Consider the following 19,341-nt stretch of genomic DNA (forward strand, 5'->3'; position numbering starts at 1 on the left):
GGATCGAACCTGTCATCGCGGAGTTTGAAATGTCGAAATATCTCATCTTGGCGGCTGACCAACTGATTATATTCCCCAGCCGGAGAGAAGTCATGGTTGGTACGCTGGGTTACCTGTACCTTTTGTGGATACACCAAAGTCTCACCAGACCCCCGTATTCGGCGGCATCATTTGAATTGCAACTATACAAATATGTCGTTATCATTAGTATTGACACGGTCGTGAAGGGTAGGATAATATATTTGAGGGCGTGTTACGCCTGTAAAACGTTGAATCTGGTTAGAATTGCAGATTCGAAAATTGAACATATTTATCGTCCGCTAAGCGCACTTATGCAGCAAGAGATGGGAAGGTTTAAAATTATTTGGAAATTTATAGCGGGACGAGAATTTACACAATTTTCCGGCATAGTTACGCCCCTTGGGGCAAAGAAATATTTAAAGGATTTTGAAAAAATCCACGATATAGATGCCACTCTATCAATTATATCGTTATTGATTCAGTTCACCAATTCGACGGGACGGGTTTGCGCGGAAATGGACGACTTTGGAATGACACCATGCGACGGGCGAATCGAGGAGGAACGTGGGAAAGTTACAAATCATATCAAAATTGGGATCGAACTGCGGGACGGGTATTATCTCGATTGGGTGACCACAACCTCGACGGGATACGATTTTATGACTTGTTGGTCTCAAGTGGAGTCTGGATTCAGGTATTACGTTGCCCCATTTAGGTGGGAAGTTTGGTTGCTGATTGGTATAGCGGGATTCTTTTCATCCATGGTTTTAGTGTTAGTTTTAAGAATTCAAAATATTTCGAATGTTTCAACAAGTTTTCCCGTACTTCTATTAATTTCGACATTTTTTGAGGAAACCCTACAAATTCCTACGGTTCTATGGAAACAGCGCGAATTTCGAATCGTATTTGGCCTCTGGTGCGTTGCCTGTATCACGTTAACAAATGGATATATCGGCGTTTCGATAACGAAACTATCCTCCCCTTTGGCGAAATATGCAGTATCTGAATTTGCTGATTTGACGAAACCTCTCTGCAGAAAGGATGAAGACCAAGAATGTACACAAAAATTGTTTAATCCTTTAATTTTTGCCTATTACGTGCACAACTTGCCAAGATTTCCCGAAAATAGATCCATAACTATGCTAAATCCAGCCAACGTCAGTCTCCATCATGCCGTAAGACATCGAGAATTCGATCAAAGTACAGATTTCGTTATCTTGCCGTACTACCCGTTAGCCTCTGCCTATGTGGAAAACATTGAGGAAAATTCGTTTTTCGGAAAACTAAGTAAACACATGGAATTTCTGTTTGATAAGATGCAAATTGAGTTTCGGAATCTTTCAAAGTTTGATAAAACGGTTGCCAATTTGGTTAATCCGCTCCACTTGACGCATCCTTTGCTACCGGTTTCTCCCGGATTTGAAGTTGAGCATGATTATGATATCGAAAAACTTATTGTGCAATGTGGCAGAACCGTGTTTGTCCAAAGAAGAGAAATTATTGAAAAAGAAATAACCTATTTTAGGCGGAATTATGATTCGATCCATTTCTTTAAAGGAAGCGAAACCATATTTAGTGGGGTGTTAGGGTGGGGATTTAAAACTCGGGGTGAAATGGGGCAAAAGATTGTAACGATTTTTAAACGCGGGGTATTTGAATCTGGAATATTTGCTGAACTGGAGGATCGTAGGAATTTCGCGGCTTCAAAAGCAAGAAAAAATATTACGAGAATTGTGAAAAAGTTGATCGGTTATAGGAACAAGATGGAGGGAGGAATGTCCATGGAGGGAACTATTCATACAGTATTTGTCATTGCGGGGGTACTTTGGGTACTGGGATTGATTGTTTTTACGGTTGAAATTGCGCTTGATTGTTGGTCTAGGATAAAGATATTGATGCCTTGTTTTAATTTGATAATATCTGTATTCTCCGAACCGTTGAATGACAGCTAGAATTAAGGTTATGCTTATTATTTTAGACTAGTTTATGAGCCCGTCCAAGGGACGGGCCAAATTTAAAATTCTGTATAAACATTGCAATTATTAAGTTAAAGCAACACAAAACTGGTCCTATATACCTATTTAGATGGAAATTATAATTAAGAAAGAGTCTAACATGGGTCATTAAAGTTTTATCCTTTATCTCGAAATTCATTGTCGAATCCCTACTGGATTATGAAATTTTGTACAACAGTATTAAGAGTTTTTCAACATTGTCATCTAATATTTTGAATATTCATGATTACATATATATTTTGAGTTAAAAAATTTTTTAATCCTGGTAACGATTTTTTATGTAAGTTAGCTAAGGAATTTTATTTACCGAATGGATTTTTCTTACCGTTACGAAGTACCTGAATCAAAATTTCTGCAGTTTTTCCCTTTCTCCACTAATATTTTTCGGCTTCTCTGTCACCACCCTGGCGTACTATGGTACAATTCGAATGTTTGAGAAACTAGAAGTTTTATTTTACATCTGTCTCCCAACTGTTGCCTTGCTCTCATCATTTTTTATTATGGTATTGATTCCACATGGAGCATGCATGGTCGAGAGTTCAAAAAATTTGGTTTCCGGTCGAGCCAACGAGAGAAATATATCTAAATTTGAGCGGAAAACGTGGATATCTTTGAGATGCATGGGAATCCAGGTTGGTCCGTATGGGTATGTTATCAAAGAATTGAAAATGATTGCGTTGAAGTACATATTTGAAAACACGACTAATTTATTGATTACATTTTAGCAAATATACACCCATACAAAATTTATGTTTGTAAAATTCTGTAATGCGAGTTTAAAATCGAATAAATTGCTTAAAACCAGCAACCATATCTTCACATAATTCTACCAGTTTATCATCTAAAATTCATCTCTTAGCATTCGTTCCATCAATTTGTTTGCTTCGATAAGCACATCATCGATCCCCAGTACCTCAACGCGCCATTGTTCATTGAGAGCTTTATGTTTACTATGAATTTTCAAAACATTATCGACCTACAAAAATACACCAAAGCGTTTAATTATTTTTGACCAAACCCTTCGCAATAATTTTACTTTTATGAAAAGTAATAGCAGTCTTATCAAACTCCATGTGAAATAAATAAACGATGCTAAATCCAAAGTAAACTTCATTCTCTTCGAAGTAAATATGCGTTACTTTGGATTGAGAAAAGTTTACTTCATATAGAGTTACAAGTACTCTTACTTTTAAAAATAGAATACAATTATTTTTAGGAGTGCACGATTCAGCCGTAATTAATAAATTTGTTACATTCTTAGAAATAATTTAACCCTTTTGAAATCTCTACTTTTCAAAAGGGTAAAATTATTTCTAAGAGTGCAAAAATACTCACCAATTCCTCAAATTGGTTCATCTTCTTAACACTGCTAAATGCTGTCCCTAAACAGCCAGCAATCACCACTTTTAGCTGGCCCTGGTGCTCGTGAAGAAAGTCTGGAATTATATTCTCTTCCATATCCTTTATTTCTTCGTCAAATTGTGTTTTGGTTTTCGCGTCTTCTTCAATCTAAATATGTACGTATTTATGTATAAAGGCATTTCTAAATTAAATAGTTACATTTCTCACCACGTGTTGCTGGTAAAATAAGGCGGAGCATCTATGTAACTCAACCGCATGTTAATTTTTTTATCACTGACAATGGAACGTTTTTTCAAGCTACACGAGATAAGCTTAGTGACTTAAGCTAAAAAATCAAGCTAAAAATTAGAAATGACGTGGTACTTATCTTTCCGTTAAATGGGCACTTGGAGGTCAAATATTTGAGGGCAAAGTTCACAGTAGCGGCCTGTTTTTTTCTCAAGCGGGCGAGCGGAGGAGTGAAAATTTTCTCCTCCGAGGTTACTCCGCTGCCTTCACTCTCGCACGATCGCACTTCATTCAATGCATATTATTTTTTACAAAATTTCACAATATCGTAAATTAGTGCATGCATTCATATAATTTTATATTTGCTTTTCTAAATCCTACTATCCACCGATCCGTAATAAAAAAAGTGACGATGGGTTCAATAACTTATAATTTATAAAATATAGCGTACATATATTTATAGGAAACATAAAATTATATGAATGCATGCACTAATTTACGAGATTGTGAAATTTTGTAAAAAATAATATGCATTGAATGAAGTGCAAGCGTGCGAGAGTGAAGGGAGCGGAATGACCTCGAAGGAGAAAATTTTCACTCCTCCGCTCGCCCGCTTGAGAAAAAAACAGGCCGCTACTGTGAACTTTGCCCTCGAATGTTTGACCTCCAAGTGCCCATTCAACGAAAAGATAAGTACCACATCATTTCTAATTTTTAGCTTGATTTTTTAGCTTAAGTCGCTAAGCTTATCTCGCGTAGCTTAAAAAAAGGTTCCATTTTGAGTGGTGGAAAATTGGTTACCAACTGGTAATATTTTCAAATTTGGCTTCCAGGGTTATTACCGCTTTGGTAACAAAGTGTGTACCACCCAATAATAAATTAATTATCGTGCGGTAGAGTCAAATCGATACTCCGCCTGGTAATACCTTAGTTACCGGGTTTCTTAGAGTGTGCCAACTTTGTGAATTGCCTTATTTCACTTACCAAAACTTGATTTTTCATCCCTTCAAGTTTTTGATAAAGTTTCAACAGAGATTCCAGCAAGCTAAAATCTACCCCCAGTCTTTTATCAAACCCTTCCGAGATCAGATCCGCATCCGAAATCCCCACGTTTTTTAGAACTCCAGCCAAATGCCGAGCAAACGGAAGATCAGACATTGCATTAAATTTCTGCATTTCTTCTTGCATTTCATCGATCACCTGATTCATCTCGAGAAACTGGTCATTACCCGTTAACTACATAAAGGTAGGAAATGATTATTCACTCGTAGAAGTAGGGTAACGATCATAACCAAAAAGTGAACTAATGCATGGGACTCCACCCAGTGGTTATAAATTTTCCCGGACTTGTGAAATTATTAAGAGATTTATAAATTTATAACCAGTTTGTGACAAATTCGTAAATATAACCTGGCGGTAGAGTCACATACAGGGTGGTTTAAATGTCAGGTTACAATGGAAAATTTGTCAATTAGAAAAATTCGTGAATTTCCATTAGTTACCGAAATTTTGCTTCTGAAATTCAATATTTTAAAAATTTTGTCATCAGTGTTCCATAAGTTTTGATAAAAATTCAAAATAAATAAATTCAAAATCCGTAACTAATGGAAATTTACGAATTTTTCCCATTGTAACCTGACAGTTAAACCACCCTGTACTTATGTTAACATTTTGGTAACTTCTAAATGTAACCCTATTTCTAAGAGTGTGTGCAGTATTTACATAATTTTATAATTTGTGGAAGTCAAAGAATCAAGAGGATAAAATTTACCTTGCTCCTGAGTTTAATCCATTGGTTGGCGTAGAGGTTTTTAAAATCCTGGAATTCACTAATCAGTGTAGTAAATTCCTTGCGGAACTTTATTCTATCACCTTTTTTCACGGACTTGAGTAAGTCTTTCGCCCTCTTTCTAAATACTCCGACCAATTCTTGCGTCTCGCTCATTTTTTTGTGGAATTCCTCTTCTTCTGCAAGAATGTTGAAGGATTTCATGTTCTTATCCAACTGTGAATATTGCGATAAACATTGTATATGGAGGTCCCATTAATTTATGAAAAATAAAATTCATAATATTTTTACACTTTTCAAAATCCCGTGTTCCTTTTTTTCGCCACATACATATATAGTAATAAATCTAGTACTCTAAATAAAAATCAGTACAATTTCTTCAAGGTTGGGTAAAAAAGAGGGTGACACAACGTTGTGCAAATTTTACCCGCCATTTTGGAAATTTTGGATAAGACAAATTTTGGACAAATTTTACTTTTTGGTCGTGTCATCCTCTTTTTACACAGTCTTGAGTAATTTGCTCATTTTACTTTGTGCCCGAATAGTGAAAAAAATTGATACCAGCAAGTCACAATTTGTCACCAAACTTTGGTAATTGATTTACACACTGTTCCGAGAATAACGCCAGATTTTTAAGAGTGTACTTATACGCCAAATATGTAAATATGTATGTGAGATCACTAACTTTCTCCTCCAATTTCTTCGCTCTCTTGAAATGATCCAGGACATACTCCACCGATTCTGCGACACTGTGAACTTGTCCGTTCTCACCTTCCGTAATTGCCATTCTTCTCTGCAAATCAGCCAAGTACATTACAGAATTGGGGTCATTCGGGTCAACTGCTTGGTCCGGATTGGACAAGACTTTCATCGCTGTTTCGTGAACTTTGGCGAATTTTTCGTATTCTGAGAGAACTTTGGCATCCTTCGCAGTACTGGTACAAATGCACAACAGGCCGAGAAATGGCAAGACTAGTTTGAAGTTTGACATTTTACTGGAGAGATCTTATGTATTTATTAATTAATTAATATTAATTATTATATTAATATATTAATTAATTATTATTAATTATGTATTTATTCACTTATGCACGTATTGAAGACTAGAGATTGATAAGATTCAGCTGAATGGAAACTGGAGCTGGGATTGCATTCATGCATTTTTCCACACAACCGGCACAAGGACGATGCGAGTCAATCTTAATGTTGTGCGAACCTAAATAAGTGAAGAACGTAACCATGTTAAAGTTGCTCGGGCTCACAAATACATACACATGTGCATTTTTCTTATCTCAATCATCCTCTTCTGGTTGGAGCAAGATCCTTGTTCTGTAAGTTTGCAGTTTAACGATACAGTTTATGGGAGGCATAGATACAGTTCTTCGGTGAGCTGTGCAAGTATTTTGCATGTACACATGCAAAATTGCAAACTTTATTGAGACGAAGAGCAGTGTGGAAGTTTTCCATTGGGACTTCTGCATTGGTGAATATGTAAATTGCAATTACAAATTTGCATTTGCCCAATAAAATGCACATAAATATACACTCCAAGAAACCCGGTAACTACATAAGTTATTACCAGGCAGAGTATGTATGTATGTGATATGTATGTAAACTTTTTTTAAATTTAATTCGTTGAAATCGATGCGAATTGGATTTGTACTTTTGGCTCGTCTTGCCTCATATTTAGAGTATGTATTTAAGGTCAACTCTGTATTTCGTCTATCTTACTTATTGTTTGTCGGATAGACTTATAAAAAGGGTATGTATATTTTTACCCTTTTAAATGCATGCATAAAAGCCGTACTTTCTAAGCTAAGTAAGGGATCTTACGCAGTAAGACATTCTCCATCAATCCTACTCATTTGAATGGAATGGAACACATTGCACTTATTTTAGTCTGGAATACTCAGAAACTACGTTAGTGTCTTGTCACGTAGTTACATTACCGTGGTTGAAAGTACCCAGACAAAATGCACCCTTTCATCAAACCATGGAAAAGAATATTAGCCCAGTATCATTTTTACCTTAACGTGTGCATCACATTTCTGAATAAAGCATGTCATACATACAGCATAAAAATATTGTAAACATATTTTCTGAGTAATATAGTGCATCTGTACTTAAATTAGTGTTTAATAAGATCGGAGTGAAATAACTCATAAGTTTTTGCGAAAGCAATAATTACAAATACGCCCCCCTAAACTGTTAATCACGAAATAATGTCAGAGGTCACCGAAATAGGGGCTCCCCTCGAGTGTCTTGTCTGCCAAAAATATTTCCCCACAAAGACGCGTCTTCGCCATCACGTCGCTATACATCAGGAGAACCGTGGGATTAAATGCGAAGTAAGTATGTCTAGATAAGTTCACTCTAAATAAAAATAAGTATTTAGTCAAGGTTGTGCAAAAATGAGGACTAAAATGTAAAACTTATCCAGCCGTTGGACATATTTTACACAATTTTGGACAAATTTTGTACAACGGTTGGATAAGTTTTATGTACCTGTTGGTTGTGTCATCGTCTCTTTTTACCCAACCTTGCGGTAATTATACTTATTTTTGGTATAATTACCTCACAATTACAGTGTAAATAAGTTTGAAACAAATCGTCACCCCGCGGAGGTATGCACTAACAATGCAAGTCTTTTACGTGTACAACTCAGATCTGCATGGGACCAATTTTATTTTGTTCAGCACAAAAAATAAGCATACCCGTATTTTTTCATTTTTCATAATGCGCTAATTTGAGCGCGTGGCGCGAATTTTAAAACATTTTTCAGCCAAAACCTCGGTTTTTAAAAATTTAGCAACTTTTCGAATTTTAGCGCGAATCCAAAAATTCGAAAACATGTCTTTTCAGAATGACTTACTTGACTTGTAAAAAATCCACATGCATTATTAGCTCGCCCTGCGTAGCACGAGAGCTATTGAATTCCTCGTGTCCGTCCGTCCGACCGTCCGTCCGTCCGTTGACGAGTTTTTTGCATTAATTGATGCGATTTAAAAAGTCCCTGGTCAATTTTTTCATAAATTAATAGCACCGTTAGCATCTGACAATCGGAAAAACCAAGTGATGCGAAAGAATTGGGGGATCTGATTCATAAAGCACCAATAATGCATACTAGACGGCGGATTGTATTAGACAATTTTGACATAAATTTTTCAAAATTATCGTTGATCGTTGGTAGGTAATTCTGCACCATTGATGCACAATTATTGCACTTTCCTCGATGCATAATAATTATTAATCTATTTTGTTTAATGTTTCTGCACCATTGGTGAAATATTGCATAAACATTATTGATCTACTTTGTTGGATTTTTCTGCACCATTGGGGCAAGTTATAACCAAATCATTATTACAGGGTGAGCTACTTCTAACGTTACTACGGTTTATTTTTTGAAAAATTAAAAATTTGAAAGAATTTATAATTTTAATGAATTTCAAAAACTGGAAAAAAATGTTGAAATCCAAATTTCGAGACAATTGGATTTTTCATAAGTGAGGTAAGTCATTCTGAAGAGACATGTTTTCGAATTTTTGGATTCGCGCTAAAATTCGAAAAGTTGCGAAATTTTTTAAGATCAAGGTTTTGGCTGAAAATTGTTTTAAAATTCGCGCCTCGCGCTCAAATTAGCGCATTATGAAAAATTAAAAAATACGGGTATGCTTATTTTTTGTGCTGAACAAAATAAAATTGGTCCCAACCAGATCTGAGTTGTACACGTGAAAGACTTGCATTGTAAGTATGGTGTTCTTTTATTGGATTTGTTACCAATGAGAAATAAGTCAAAAATTCGTGCACTAGTCACACGTGACGTCGTTATTTAAAAAACACAATACTTTTGTGTAAGAAAATCTAGTATTTAGATAAAAATATTCAATTTTTTTAATAACGACGTCACGTGTGCTTTGTAGTTGGTACCCGAATTTTTTAGTCATCGGTGACAAATCACCTAATAAATCATTACCCAAAATAAAGCACCATAGTTCCTCCGAGGATGACGATTTGTACAAAAAAAATTTGCAGTGTACTCATAATTTAAGTAATTACTAATAATTTAATCATATACCCACATAATTGCTCATAATTTTAGTATCGGCCAACCTTGTATCGATTAATGCAAATTAATTTCCAACAGATTCGTGGAAAGGTTGTGAAAGACTTGGGGATACACAAATCAAACGTGCACAAAAATCGGGTCCGTCCAGCCTGCGAGATTTGCAAAAAGACATTTTCCTCCTCACAAAATTTACAAGTGCACAAAAACGCTTTTCATAATGAACGCACGGATCGTCCCCGGTTGCCGTGCTGGTACTCCGACTGCGACAAAACTTACTTGACAAAGGCTGAAGTTAGGAAACATGTTGGACGGGTGCGCTCAGAAGATCCGATCCGATTTCGGTGCAAACTTTGCGGAAAGGAATTAAGATCTGGGCAAGGATTGGGACAGCACATTGCCACCCACACGACGGAGAAAAGTTTTACCTGCTCCGTTTGTGGGAAGGGTTTCATTCATTTATCGAACTTTAAGCAGCACCAGGTACATACATAAATTAACCGTTACAACAAATGTAACCAGGGGGTGAAAGGAATGTTTCATACGTTGAAATGAATATCATATTGTTTTGGTCCGTTCAAAATTTTTAAAACGGTTACTGAGGTGTCACAGTCCAAATTTTCCGTGTAAACGATTCAGTGTTCGGGATTTTCGATGAGTAAATCTAGTGTTTCTCACGGGTCGGGTTCTTGCAAATCCGAAACCCGAACCCGAACCCGGTACCACTGATCCTAAACCCGAGGCCAACCCGAACCCGAAGAACCCGTACCCGTTTTCAGGGACCCGAACCCGAACCCGAACTGGGGGTTCAAATCCGAAACCCGAACCCGAAAACCCGAAAATATTTTTAATTTTCAGGCATGGGCTGAATTTGTACTTAAAAATTATTTAAAAGCTTAAAAATCAACAATATTTATAATATTTCAAAAACTGCCCCAGAGTGGCTTTCCGAGACCTTTAGAAATTTGAAAATCAGTTCAAAATTGGATAATTGTTTCCAGTTTGACGTTTCCAATATTATTACTTATGTAATTAGGTATGATTCAGGTAATTGCATAGCAAAATTAGGATAAAAAGTCGATTTCTTTAATAGTTCGCACCATAACACTAATTGAATCAGGCTCTTGTAAATCGTTTACCTGTTTGGAAACCATTGAAATTAAACGAATTTAAGACAACTAGAAATTGGAATTACTTACTTCAGTATTGCAACCGCTGAAGCACATGTAGTTCAACAATTTTTCTAATATCTTTTTGTGATATCGATCCAAAAAGGTTTGATTCGGGTTTCGGGTTCTTAATCCGTGCCCGAACCCGACCCGAACCCGAAATTTTGACATGACATTTTTCGGACCCGAACCCGAACCCGAAAGTTTCGGGTTCTTAAATTTCGTATCCGAAGCAGAACCCGAACCCGAACCCGAACCCGAAACCCGAAGTAAGGACCCGAACCCGTGAGAAACACTAAGTAAATCTTACGACGTTTACAAAATTTCGTAATCGCCTTAAAATATTTTACGTAACGAATAATGAATACCCGCATTAAAATACTGTATTACGTATTAATTAATTAATACAGACATAAGTATATGTATTACCTATTAATACGTATATTACCCTGGATTAACATATAATGGACAATATTTTCACGGTGAGAGTAACATGACTCTCACCTTTCTGTTGCATGGTCCTGTTGAAAAGAAATTCGGGGCGAGGTTAAATTTTCTCACTTTTTCCACTATTTGGGAACTTTGCCCCCTGTATTTTATTTCAATACGTAATTTTTGACTTTATTTTTCGATTCAACTCATTACACAATCTCAATCTAACTTGCAATGAGGCTCCGTAGATAAATACATAGTATAATTTTCACGATATTGAACTGAAAGAATATTTAGTAGCTTAAAAAATTCTATAACGATAAAAGAAAGATATGCCCCATTATTCATGAAATGCAATTATAAGTTGTTAACATTTCAACTTATTGCTTAGTAATGAACGCCTTTTCAAATCGTGCCACGATTTATGAATCAATCCTTAATTAAACATTTACATATTTATTACATGTCACAAATTCTGATAATTCATCAAATATTTCAGCTGATCCATCAAGACAAGGCGACTCGGAAAGAGTTTCTATGCAAAATATGTCCCCAGACTTTCCTCAGCAGACAAGGCGTCGCCTATCATGCCAGAGTTTTTCATGAAAATCAGAAATATTCCTGTGATAAATGTTGCAAAAAATTTGTTACAACCTCCACCTTGAAACGACACATGGCGGCGATCCATCCATCCACCCACGAGCGAATGATCACTTACGCGTGTGATAATTGCGAGTACCAGAGTCATTTAAAATTTCGCCTGAAAATCCACAGCATTCGATGCCATGCTGGGAATGGACACTACGAGTGCTACTTTTGTGCGAAGCAGTACTTCACCTACGGATACTTGACGAGGCACGTGGCCAGACATAATCTGGAAGTGTAAATAAATATGTAGTAACAATCATGTCCAGTGGACCTTGTCGGTTTTATGAATTTTTTGAACAGTATTTATTTGTGCCGTCGTGCCGTTAATAATCATTTTTTAGTTTATAATTTTCATGAAAATAAGGTTGGTTACTGTGAGAATTTATAACCGATTTTATTTCTAGAATGCTCGATTCGATTTTTAGAATATTCCTTCTTTTGTTACTTGGCCAAGAATTGGCTCTCAGCGGCGCACAGTGGGCCAGATTTAAAAAATTTTGGCCAAAAATATATAGAAGCCGAATTTGAAGAAACTAGAACTAGATTTTGGTGTGCAACAATAACCTAAGGCATATATTATATGAGGAAATTTTTAATAGTCACATGCCACACCCCCAGTGGGTGTGGCCCTCTGCGACTTTTCGATTTCAACGAAACCATGTCATGTGACACATCATTTTTCTCAGCTCAACGAGGGGACCTCGACAGAATCATTATAATTTTGACACCACATCCCCAGTGGGTGTGGCTCTAAGCAACTTGTCGATTTTAACGGAACCATGTAGTTTGATATGTCATTCTTTTAAGCTTGATTAGAGGTATCGACGGAATACCTAAAATTTAGAAAACCACACCCCCAGTGGGTGTGGTTCCCAGAAAATTGTCGATTTTAATAAAACCATGCCATGTGTTATATCATTCTTCTCAGCTCAACAAGGATGTTTCGAAGGAATACTAAAAATCAGCGACTTTTCGATTTTAACTAAACCACGTCATGTCATGTAATAAATCATTTCTCTTAACTAAACGAGGGGATTTCGACAAAATAATTTGAATTGCATTACGTAAATTAAGAAAAACCCACTTTCAAACTTTGTAATTTTTTACAATTTCTTGCTGCATTTTTCAAAATTTTGAAATGGCATACAAAGCCTTAAACTTTTACAAATGTATTTTTCTAATCTTGTTTTGTAATTTTTGAGAAAAAATGGTTTTGTTCTTTCATTTTTGATATAGCGTTAAAATTATATAACATAAAAGTTTTTGACAAATTTTAATTTGCGCTGAAATGCCCTCTAAACCGCCACAACCGAAAACGCGAGCCTTCATGGAAACGCAAAAATACGGGTAGTGCTATTTCGGTGTGGGAGAAATTTAAAATCGGAGAAAACAACGTTAACCCGCTGAATTCGGCACCCACTGGGTGGCGTGGTTTCAAAATTCTAATTATTCTGTGGATATCCACTCGTATAGCTAAGAAAAATGATATATCACATGATATTGTTCTCGTTAAAATTGAGAATTTTCTTAGAGCCACACCCACTGAGGGTGTGGTGACAAAATTTTAATCGTTCTATCGAGATCCCCTCATCGAGCTGAGAAAAATGACATATCACATGACATGGTTTCGTTAAAATCGAAAAGTTGCCGAGGACCACACCCACTGAGGGTGTGGTTTCTAAACTTTAATGAATCTGTCGAGATTCCCTCGCCGAGCTGAGAAAAATGATATATAACATGAAATGGTTCCGTTAAAATCGAAAAGTCGCCGAGGGCCACACCCACTGAGGGCGTGGCATATGACGATTTGAACATTGCTAGTAGTGGCCAGGCTGTCCAGGTATTTTTTCGACATGCACTTCGATTTTTATTGTTTGAAATTTTGCGGTATTCGTTAATTTGATTCTACAAGTTGCTTGACCTTGTGACGTTAATTTCGAGGGGGTGCGGTCGAATTAAAAAAAGCTGAAAATATATGTTTCGCCCATTGACCTAGGGTTTCCAAAACAGTCGCCACTTTGAAAATCGGTCAACAATTGGAAAAGTAATCCGAATTTCAACTTTCAATGTTGTTAAGCATGACAAGATCGGCCATCAAGCCTTTCAGCAAGAAATGTCTTTAATTTTGATTCCCCTACCAGAGGGTGTGGTTTTCACACCCAAAATACGTTCCTGCTACCACCTCAGTTTGCTGAGAAAGTCCAATGAGTGAGTATACTTAAAGCATACTTGAGTAAAGGCAATTCTACTTAAATTTGATTTTTTTAACTTTAATGACTAAAAGTGGGTGTGGTTGGAATAAAGCTTGATGGTCGCAGACGGTCGCAGCAGGGTATACTTAGCACACCATGGGCTATTTAATGGCATGAGTTTTGAGTCCGCAATGCGTGAAGTTTTGTTAAGTTTTTAGAAAATGTGTTCGCCCTATCTTCGTAATGTATTATGAAAAGTTTACCCCACGGGTACACCCGAGTGGGTGTAACATTTGGTTTTATATTTTGCATGGAGGACATGTTGGTTCTATACTACACGTTCAAATATGTGAATAGCCAATTCAAGATACCGCCTTAATGGCCACATTTTTAGGCTCCGGGCCCATTGTGCTTGGGTAGTGTGGGCCCACAATTTTAAGTGCCTGTATCTTTGTAAGCACATTCGTACAGAATCTGTAGTACGTTGTATATCATACTTCTCAGGTTTATTGGTTACAGTTGAATAAAAATATCGATACAATTGTTAGCAGGGTATTCCAACCTGGGTTTTAATGGGTTGGGTTTTATTGGGTTTTAATGGGTTTTAATGGGTTGTAAATGAATAAAACCCACTGGGTTTTACCATGTTAAGCGGGTTTTATGTGGGTTTTAATGGGTTTTATTGGGTTTTAATTGAGTTTTACCTTAAAACTACATTCTAAAAGGTAAATACATCTCCAATACGTTAGAAGACGTTATCTCAATTCACTAAAGCAGTTTATTTCATTACTATTCTAATATATGAAAATTCGGAACAAATCAACAATTGACTCCATCCTTTAGCATCACAGATTTCAAGTGTCATAAAATAAAAATAATTTCAGAATAGATACAAATTCCGAATTATTTTTGTTAAGTTATTACTTGAAACTAATAAAACCCATTAAAACCCAAATAAAACCCAATTAACATGGTAAAACCCATTAAAACCCATGGGTTTTATAATTTTTGATTAAAACCCTGGGTTTTTCCGAACCCTGATTGTTAGTGTTAATGTTTCTTTCGATAGTGCCATTATTTACAGCAATTAGCAAATCCCTGAGTTATCGCGAGTGTTGAGACGAAACACTACGTATTATTTATGTATCGCCAAAATGGCGCATCAATGAGTTTACTCACTCTGGTGTATTGTTAAGTTTAGGAACTCTGGTGCTGTTAACGAGCTATAATCGAGCCGACCGGTAAGCTCAAAAAATACAATTCGTGTGGTCCAATTTTTTTAAGCAGAGAGAAACTATCCAATTACTTTTCTGAAAAAATACTAATTTATTTCAAACGCCAAGGTGGTTAGAATAAAATAATTGAATAAGCTCTATAAGTAAAATTTATAGAAATTATGCAAATTAATTGTTTCGATTACAAGCTTTAAATTCTTTATTTAAAAAAACCTAGCGTTACACTTCAGACTATTTTATTACTAGTCACCCTTATAAAGATAACCCTATGTAAAAGCACGACTCTAAATGTTTACGAAAGCATGCGTCCACATACATAGCGACTCAAATGGGATGCCAATAGCTGCGTTGAGATGACATTGCATGTCCGGTCTATGTGTGCATTTTTACTTAATATCCGACGTTATATTATTGAATTTAGTTAGTTAAATAATTTCAACATTTGCACAAGGAATACATACTTGCATGTTATCTTTTCACTCTGGTTTCATCGAACAAAGTGTTTTTATTTCAGACAATACATTCAGAAAAAAAGTGTCGATGAAATCCTTACATAAATTGCTTTGATAGCGAAAAATCTACTTCATCTCAAGTTACCTTGGGGCGAAAAGTATTAAATTTTATTTCCTCAATTTTTGGTTCCGTTTCAGTTTCCTTCTAAATCGACGACGGAAAGAAACGTTTCGAACACTAACAAGCCAACCTTCAAATTTATGACGGATTGGACCGAAACCCTCGGCCAGAAACAAGAAAGCGCCAGCGACAAGTAAGAAACCACACGAAAGACACCTGGTCTTCAAAGCCTGAAGCGTAACCGGGTTAGCCTCATCAAAGATTACTTCCTTGGTCAACTTTTGGGAACGGAGTTGAAACATGGCTTCCTAAGCATATTACCTTTCGTGGTACTAGCAATATGCGGAAGCAATAAGACTTTTTCCTGCAACATTGCCCACCTCGGATAAAGGCCACTTTGCCAAAGTCGTCCCATTCCAACCGATAGTATGGGAAAAAGCCACGTCCTCTTCATCATTAATGGCATGATGATAAACAAGGGAACATCGTTAAACGATTTAACCCAAATTTCTCTCTTTGTTCTTAGCCCGGAAATGAAGTTCTTGTCGTCTGGTGTTTCATCTAAAATGGCAAACGTATCTTCTAACTTTCTTGTACTCCTGTTGAAAGAAAACGTCTGAGAATTAGCCAGCTCAACCCCGAATTTAAAACTATTTTGGATCGGAATAAACATAGTGTTACGCCATAACTGGATAAGCATTGTGTTCTCTTTTTTGGAGTAATTTAGTTCTTCGATTGGATGGCGTATCATATACTTCGCCAGTGAATGTGCTTCCTCACCAACGCCTGTCCCGGTTGTCATTATTTGCAATTTTAAGTCTAACAGAGCATGAGTGGAGGTAGGAAGTTCTGGCGGTGATGTGGTTATTAGGAAGGAGAATTAGGAACCTTGATAAAACTCTGTCCCAATGAAGAAGAAGAAGCAAATCGATACAAATATTAACATTTTCTAGCGAGGCATCATCCTTAAGATGTCACCTGTTCCGCCATACTGCCCACCAAGGCAGGCATACGTCCAAAATAAAGCACTAGAAAATCTATCCCTTACTGCTTCTAGTTTTGGAACCGTTATAACGACAGTTAGTGAAACTACCGAGGCCATGATTCCAATCCACGTGGGAGTATCGAATGGGACAAGAAAGGTTCCCAAAGACTCCACAAGTGATGAGGGTTTCAACGAAATCGCTGTCAAGCTTGTATGAATCATGTTTATGTGATAGATAAATAAAGTTTTTCAGTGAAGAATTGTCCAAATGATGGAAGGGTGATAACATGCAGTTATGTGAAATAATGGGTAAGTTTTGTGGCATTTCGGCTAACCCATCATAGTCTGTGAAATTGTAAAATTTGCGTAATGTTTTCTGGAGGCAGGTGATGATTGTTGGGAAGGATCCTTCAGAATTGTAGAGATTACTGCATGTATACTTATTTATGGAATTAGACCAGACCCATCCTATCTTAATTGGCCTTCCGTTTAAATTGTAATTATATAATTTCCATTCTTTGGACGAATCGGGGTAGTTGTGGTATACCCTACGTAGCGGTTGGAACTCACATGTGGGACAGAAAATGTACGTATTTATCAGGCTTAGCTCACCTGGACCTAGCACGAATACCTTCGATGTCAAACCGACCAATACGGATGACTGTGGAATAAAGGAGGCAGTCGTAGCGTTCGTGTCAATGAGGAAGATTAAGTCGGGATTTTCTTTAAAAAATGCTATTTGCAACTGTACTTGGTAAAAATTCAAAGTTGCAAGCCATCCTGGGACGGCTGGAATTATGAAGAAGATCTCTTGGCTGCGGGGTTCTTTTTGGGTCCGCGTAAAACTCGCAGCTCTTATTTTGCTGAGAATCATACAGGCCAAAATTGGACATGTTGTGAATTATTTTTGGGTGAAATTTGTCATCTAGAAGATTATTAATGAAGGCTAATTCCCACACGGCATCATTCACTTGGCCAAAATCAACCTTAATGTTGAATATAGAGTTTTGTGGGGCGAAATTCGATGGAGTAAATTGTGCTATAGGTTTGTCACAGAGGAAAGTGAATAGCATAAAGTAGAGGGAAAAGTTAGCTAACATATTTGCAATTGATTGTTTACTCTGGTGCATGCATGTATAGTATTTTCTATTATTTTTTGTCCATATTTCTCTAACAAGATAATGTTTGTCATAGATGATGATAAAGTTATCCACTGTTTGAAAATGTATAACAATTACAAATTCGAGAACGCCCTAGCTCCACTTCTAGAAATTTCGGTCACTTTGGAGAAAAAAATTGAACAATATCACCTTCAACAATTTACGAGTCAAGAAAATGCATGGGGTACTAAATTAGTAATCCCACTGGTTTTGAACTGCAATGTAATGTTTTACCCAAACTATCGAATGGATCTATGCAACAAAATAAAACCTATGGAATAACTTTGCACAAAATATCTATGTTGACGGTGCTGAAAAGTTATGCCTATTGATGTGTGGTCGAGTGATTGGTCGAGAAAAGCAGGGGTTAGCCAGCTTATCAATAAATCTATTTGCGTGTCTAGATTCTTAACATGCATGATGTCTTGTGTACTTGACTCAAAATACCAGCAATGAAATACATAATTCTACAAAATTTAATATTTCTATAAGCCTCACGAAGTCTCATAAACTAATTCATATAATGCATACATAACTCTGAAACCCAAGTCACGGAATTTTGTTTGGTTCTCATAGATCCGTGATGAGTTCTGTATGTGTTATCCAAAATACAATAAATCGTACACAACTTTCAAGGGGTCATTACGATGGTTGTTTCTCATGGTGCGTTTTTGAAGTTAACATTTCCGGATTCTCCATAATTTTTTATATGTATATGTCTTAATTTTTGCACGCCCACATCCTTTTCCGTTGAAATGTAGTCATGCTTTCCACGAGTCTTTGTCAACCAAATTCTGGTACTTACAAAAAACTCGTTTCGCGAGTTCGTCACTTTGAAATGGCGTACGAAATTTTTATTTCAATGAAAACTGATGAAATTTTTGGGGTACAGTATCAGATGTACTGTACCCCAAAAAACCACTTGTTTACCAGTCCATTCAAATCTCAAGACAGAAACAACAGTTTATCTCGACTTTTTGGATCTGATGAGGATAGTGATACCCCAAATAACCCAACCACGTTGACCCCAATCTCCAGGAAAAGAAAAGTACATACAAATTTACGCAACTCCGTGCCAAAGAAGAAAGCCCTATTCGACGATATGGACGAAAAACTGGAGAAGCTCTCTTTAATCGATCCAGATGAGAAATCGTGCATAAAAGAATATATCGATCAATATAATAAGGATGCAGTAGTACGGTATTTTTTAGAATTGATGTTGGAATTGAAATTTATACCAATTTTACCCAAAACTGATGTCATGCAGATATGGTTGCAAAATGAATCAATCAGAATTCCGAGAGAATTAGCAAACACATTAATAAGCAAGCTCATGGATTATTTCCAAGCAAAATATTTTAAGAATAACGTGGAAGGAGCTCAAGCCAACAATAAAAAACTTTTCAATCCAAAGTCAAACTTTAACATTCCAAATTTCAAAAACCTACAGGAGAAAGTACTACGAAAAC

At 36.5% G+C, this 19,341-nt stretch overlaps 2 protein-coding genes across 2 annotated transcripts; one reads left to right on the forward strand and one right to left on the reverse strand.

Moving 5' to 3' along the window:
- Window positions 1–2,719: 2,719 nt before the first annotated feature.
- LOC110861285 lies at window positions 2,720–6,570 on the reverse strand. The gene is made up of 5 exons (XM_022110390.2): window positions 6,101–6,570; window positions 5,398–5,631; window positions 4,611–4,862; window positions 3,372–3,545; window positions 2,720–3,012 (listed from the first exon to the last, which is right to left on the reverse strand). The coding sequence occupies exons 1-5, from the start codon at window positions 6,404–6,406 to the stop codon at window positions 2,878–2,880; spliced, it is 1,101 nt and encodes a 366-aa protein (XP_021966082.2). The 5' UTR covers window positions 6,407–6,570; the 3' UTR covers window positions 2,720–2,877.
- Window positions 6,571–7,425: 855 nt separating this feature from the next.
- Window positions 7,426–11,997, forward strand: LOC118433020 (zinc finger protein 888-like). The gene is made up of 3 exons (XM_035844545.1): window positions 7,426–7,763; window positions 9,560–9,961; window positions 11,579–11,997. Exons 1-3 carry the CDS (start codon window positions 7,638–7,640, stop codon window positions 11,963–11,965), a joined length of 915 nt encoding a protein of 304 aa, XP_035700438.1. The 5' UTR covers window positions 7,426–7,637; the 3' UTR covers window positions 11,966–11,997.
- Window positions 11,998–19,341: the final 7,344 nt, after the last annotated feature.

The sequence above is a fragment of the Folsomia candida genome, unplaced genomic scaffold, assembly GCF_002217175.1.
Source record: "Folsomia candida strain VU population unplaced genomic scaffold, ASM221717v1 Fcan01_Sc039, whole genome shotgun sequence".
Taxonomy (NCBI): domain Eukaryota; kingdom Metazoa; phylum Arthropoda; class Collembola; order Entomobryomorpha; family Isotomidae; genus Folsomia; species Folsomia candida.

Coding starts and splice junctions, on each gene's coding strand:
- LOC110861285 (XM_022110390.2), bottom strand. CDS start 6,406: ATGTCAAACTTCAAACTAGTCTTGCCATTTCTCGGCCTGTTGTGCATT. Junction 4,863..5,397: donor GGATTAAACTCAGGAGCAAG/GTAAATTTTATC, acceptor ACCTTTATGTAG/TTAACGGGTAATGACCAGTT. Junction 3,546..4,610: donor GGATGAAAAATCAAGTTTTG/GTAAGTGAAATA, acceptor GTACATATTTAG/ATTGAAGAAGACGCGAAAAC.
- LOC118433020 (XM_035844545.1), top strand. CDS start 7,638: ATGTCAGAGGTCACCGAAATAGGGGCTCCCCTCGAGTGTCTTGTCTGC. Junction 7,764..9,559: donor ACCGTGGGATTAAATGCGAA/GTAAGTATGTCT, acceptor AATTTCCAACAG/ATTCGTGGAAAGGTTGTGAA. Junction 9,962..11,578: donor CGAACTTTAAGCAGCACCAG/GTACATACATAA, acceptor CAAATATTTCAG/CTGATCCATCAAGACAAGGC.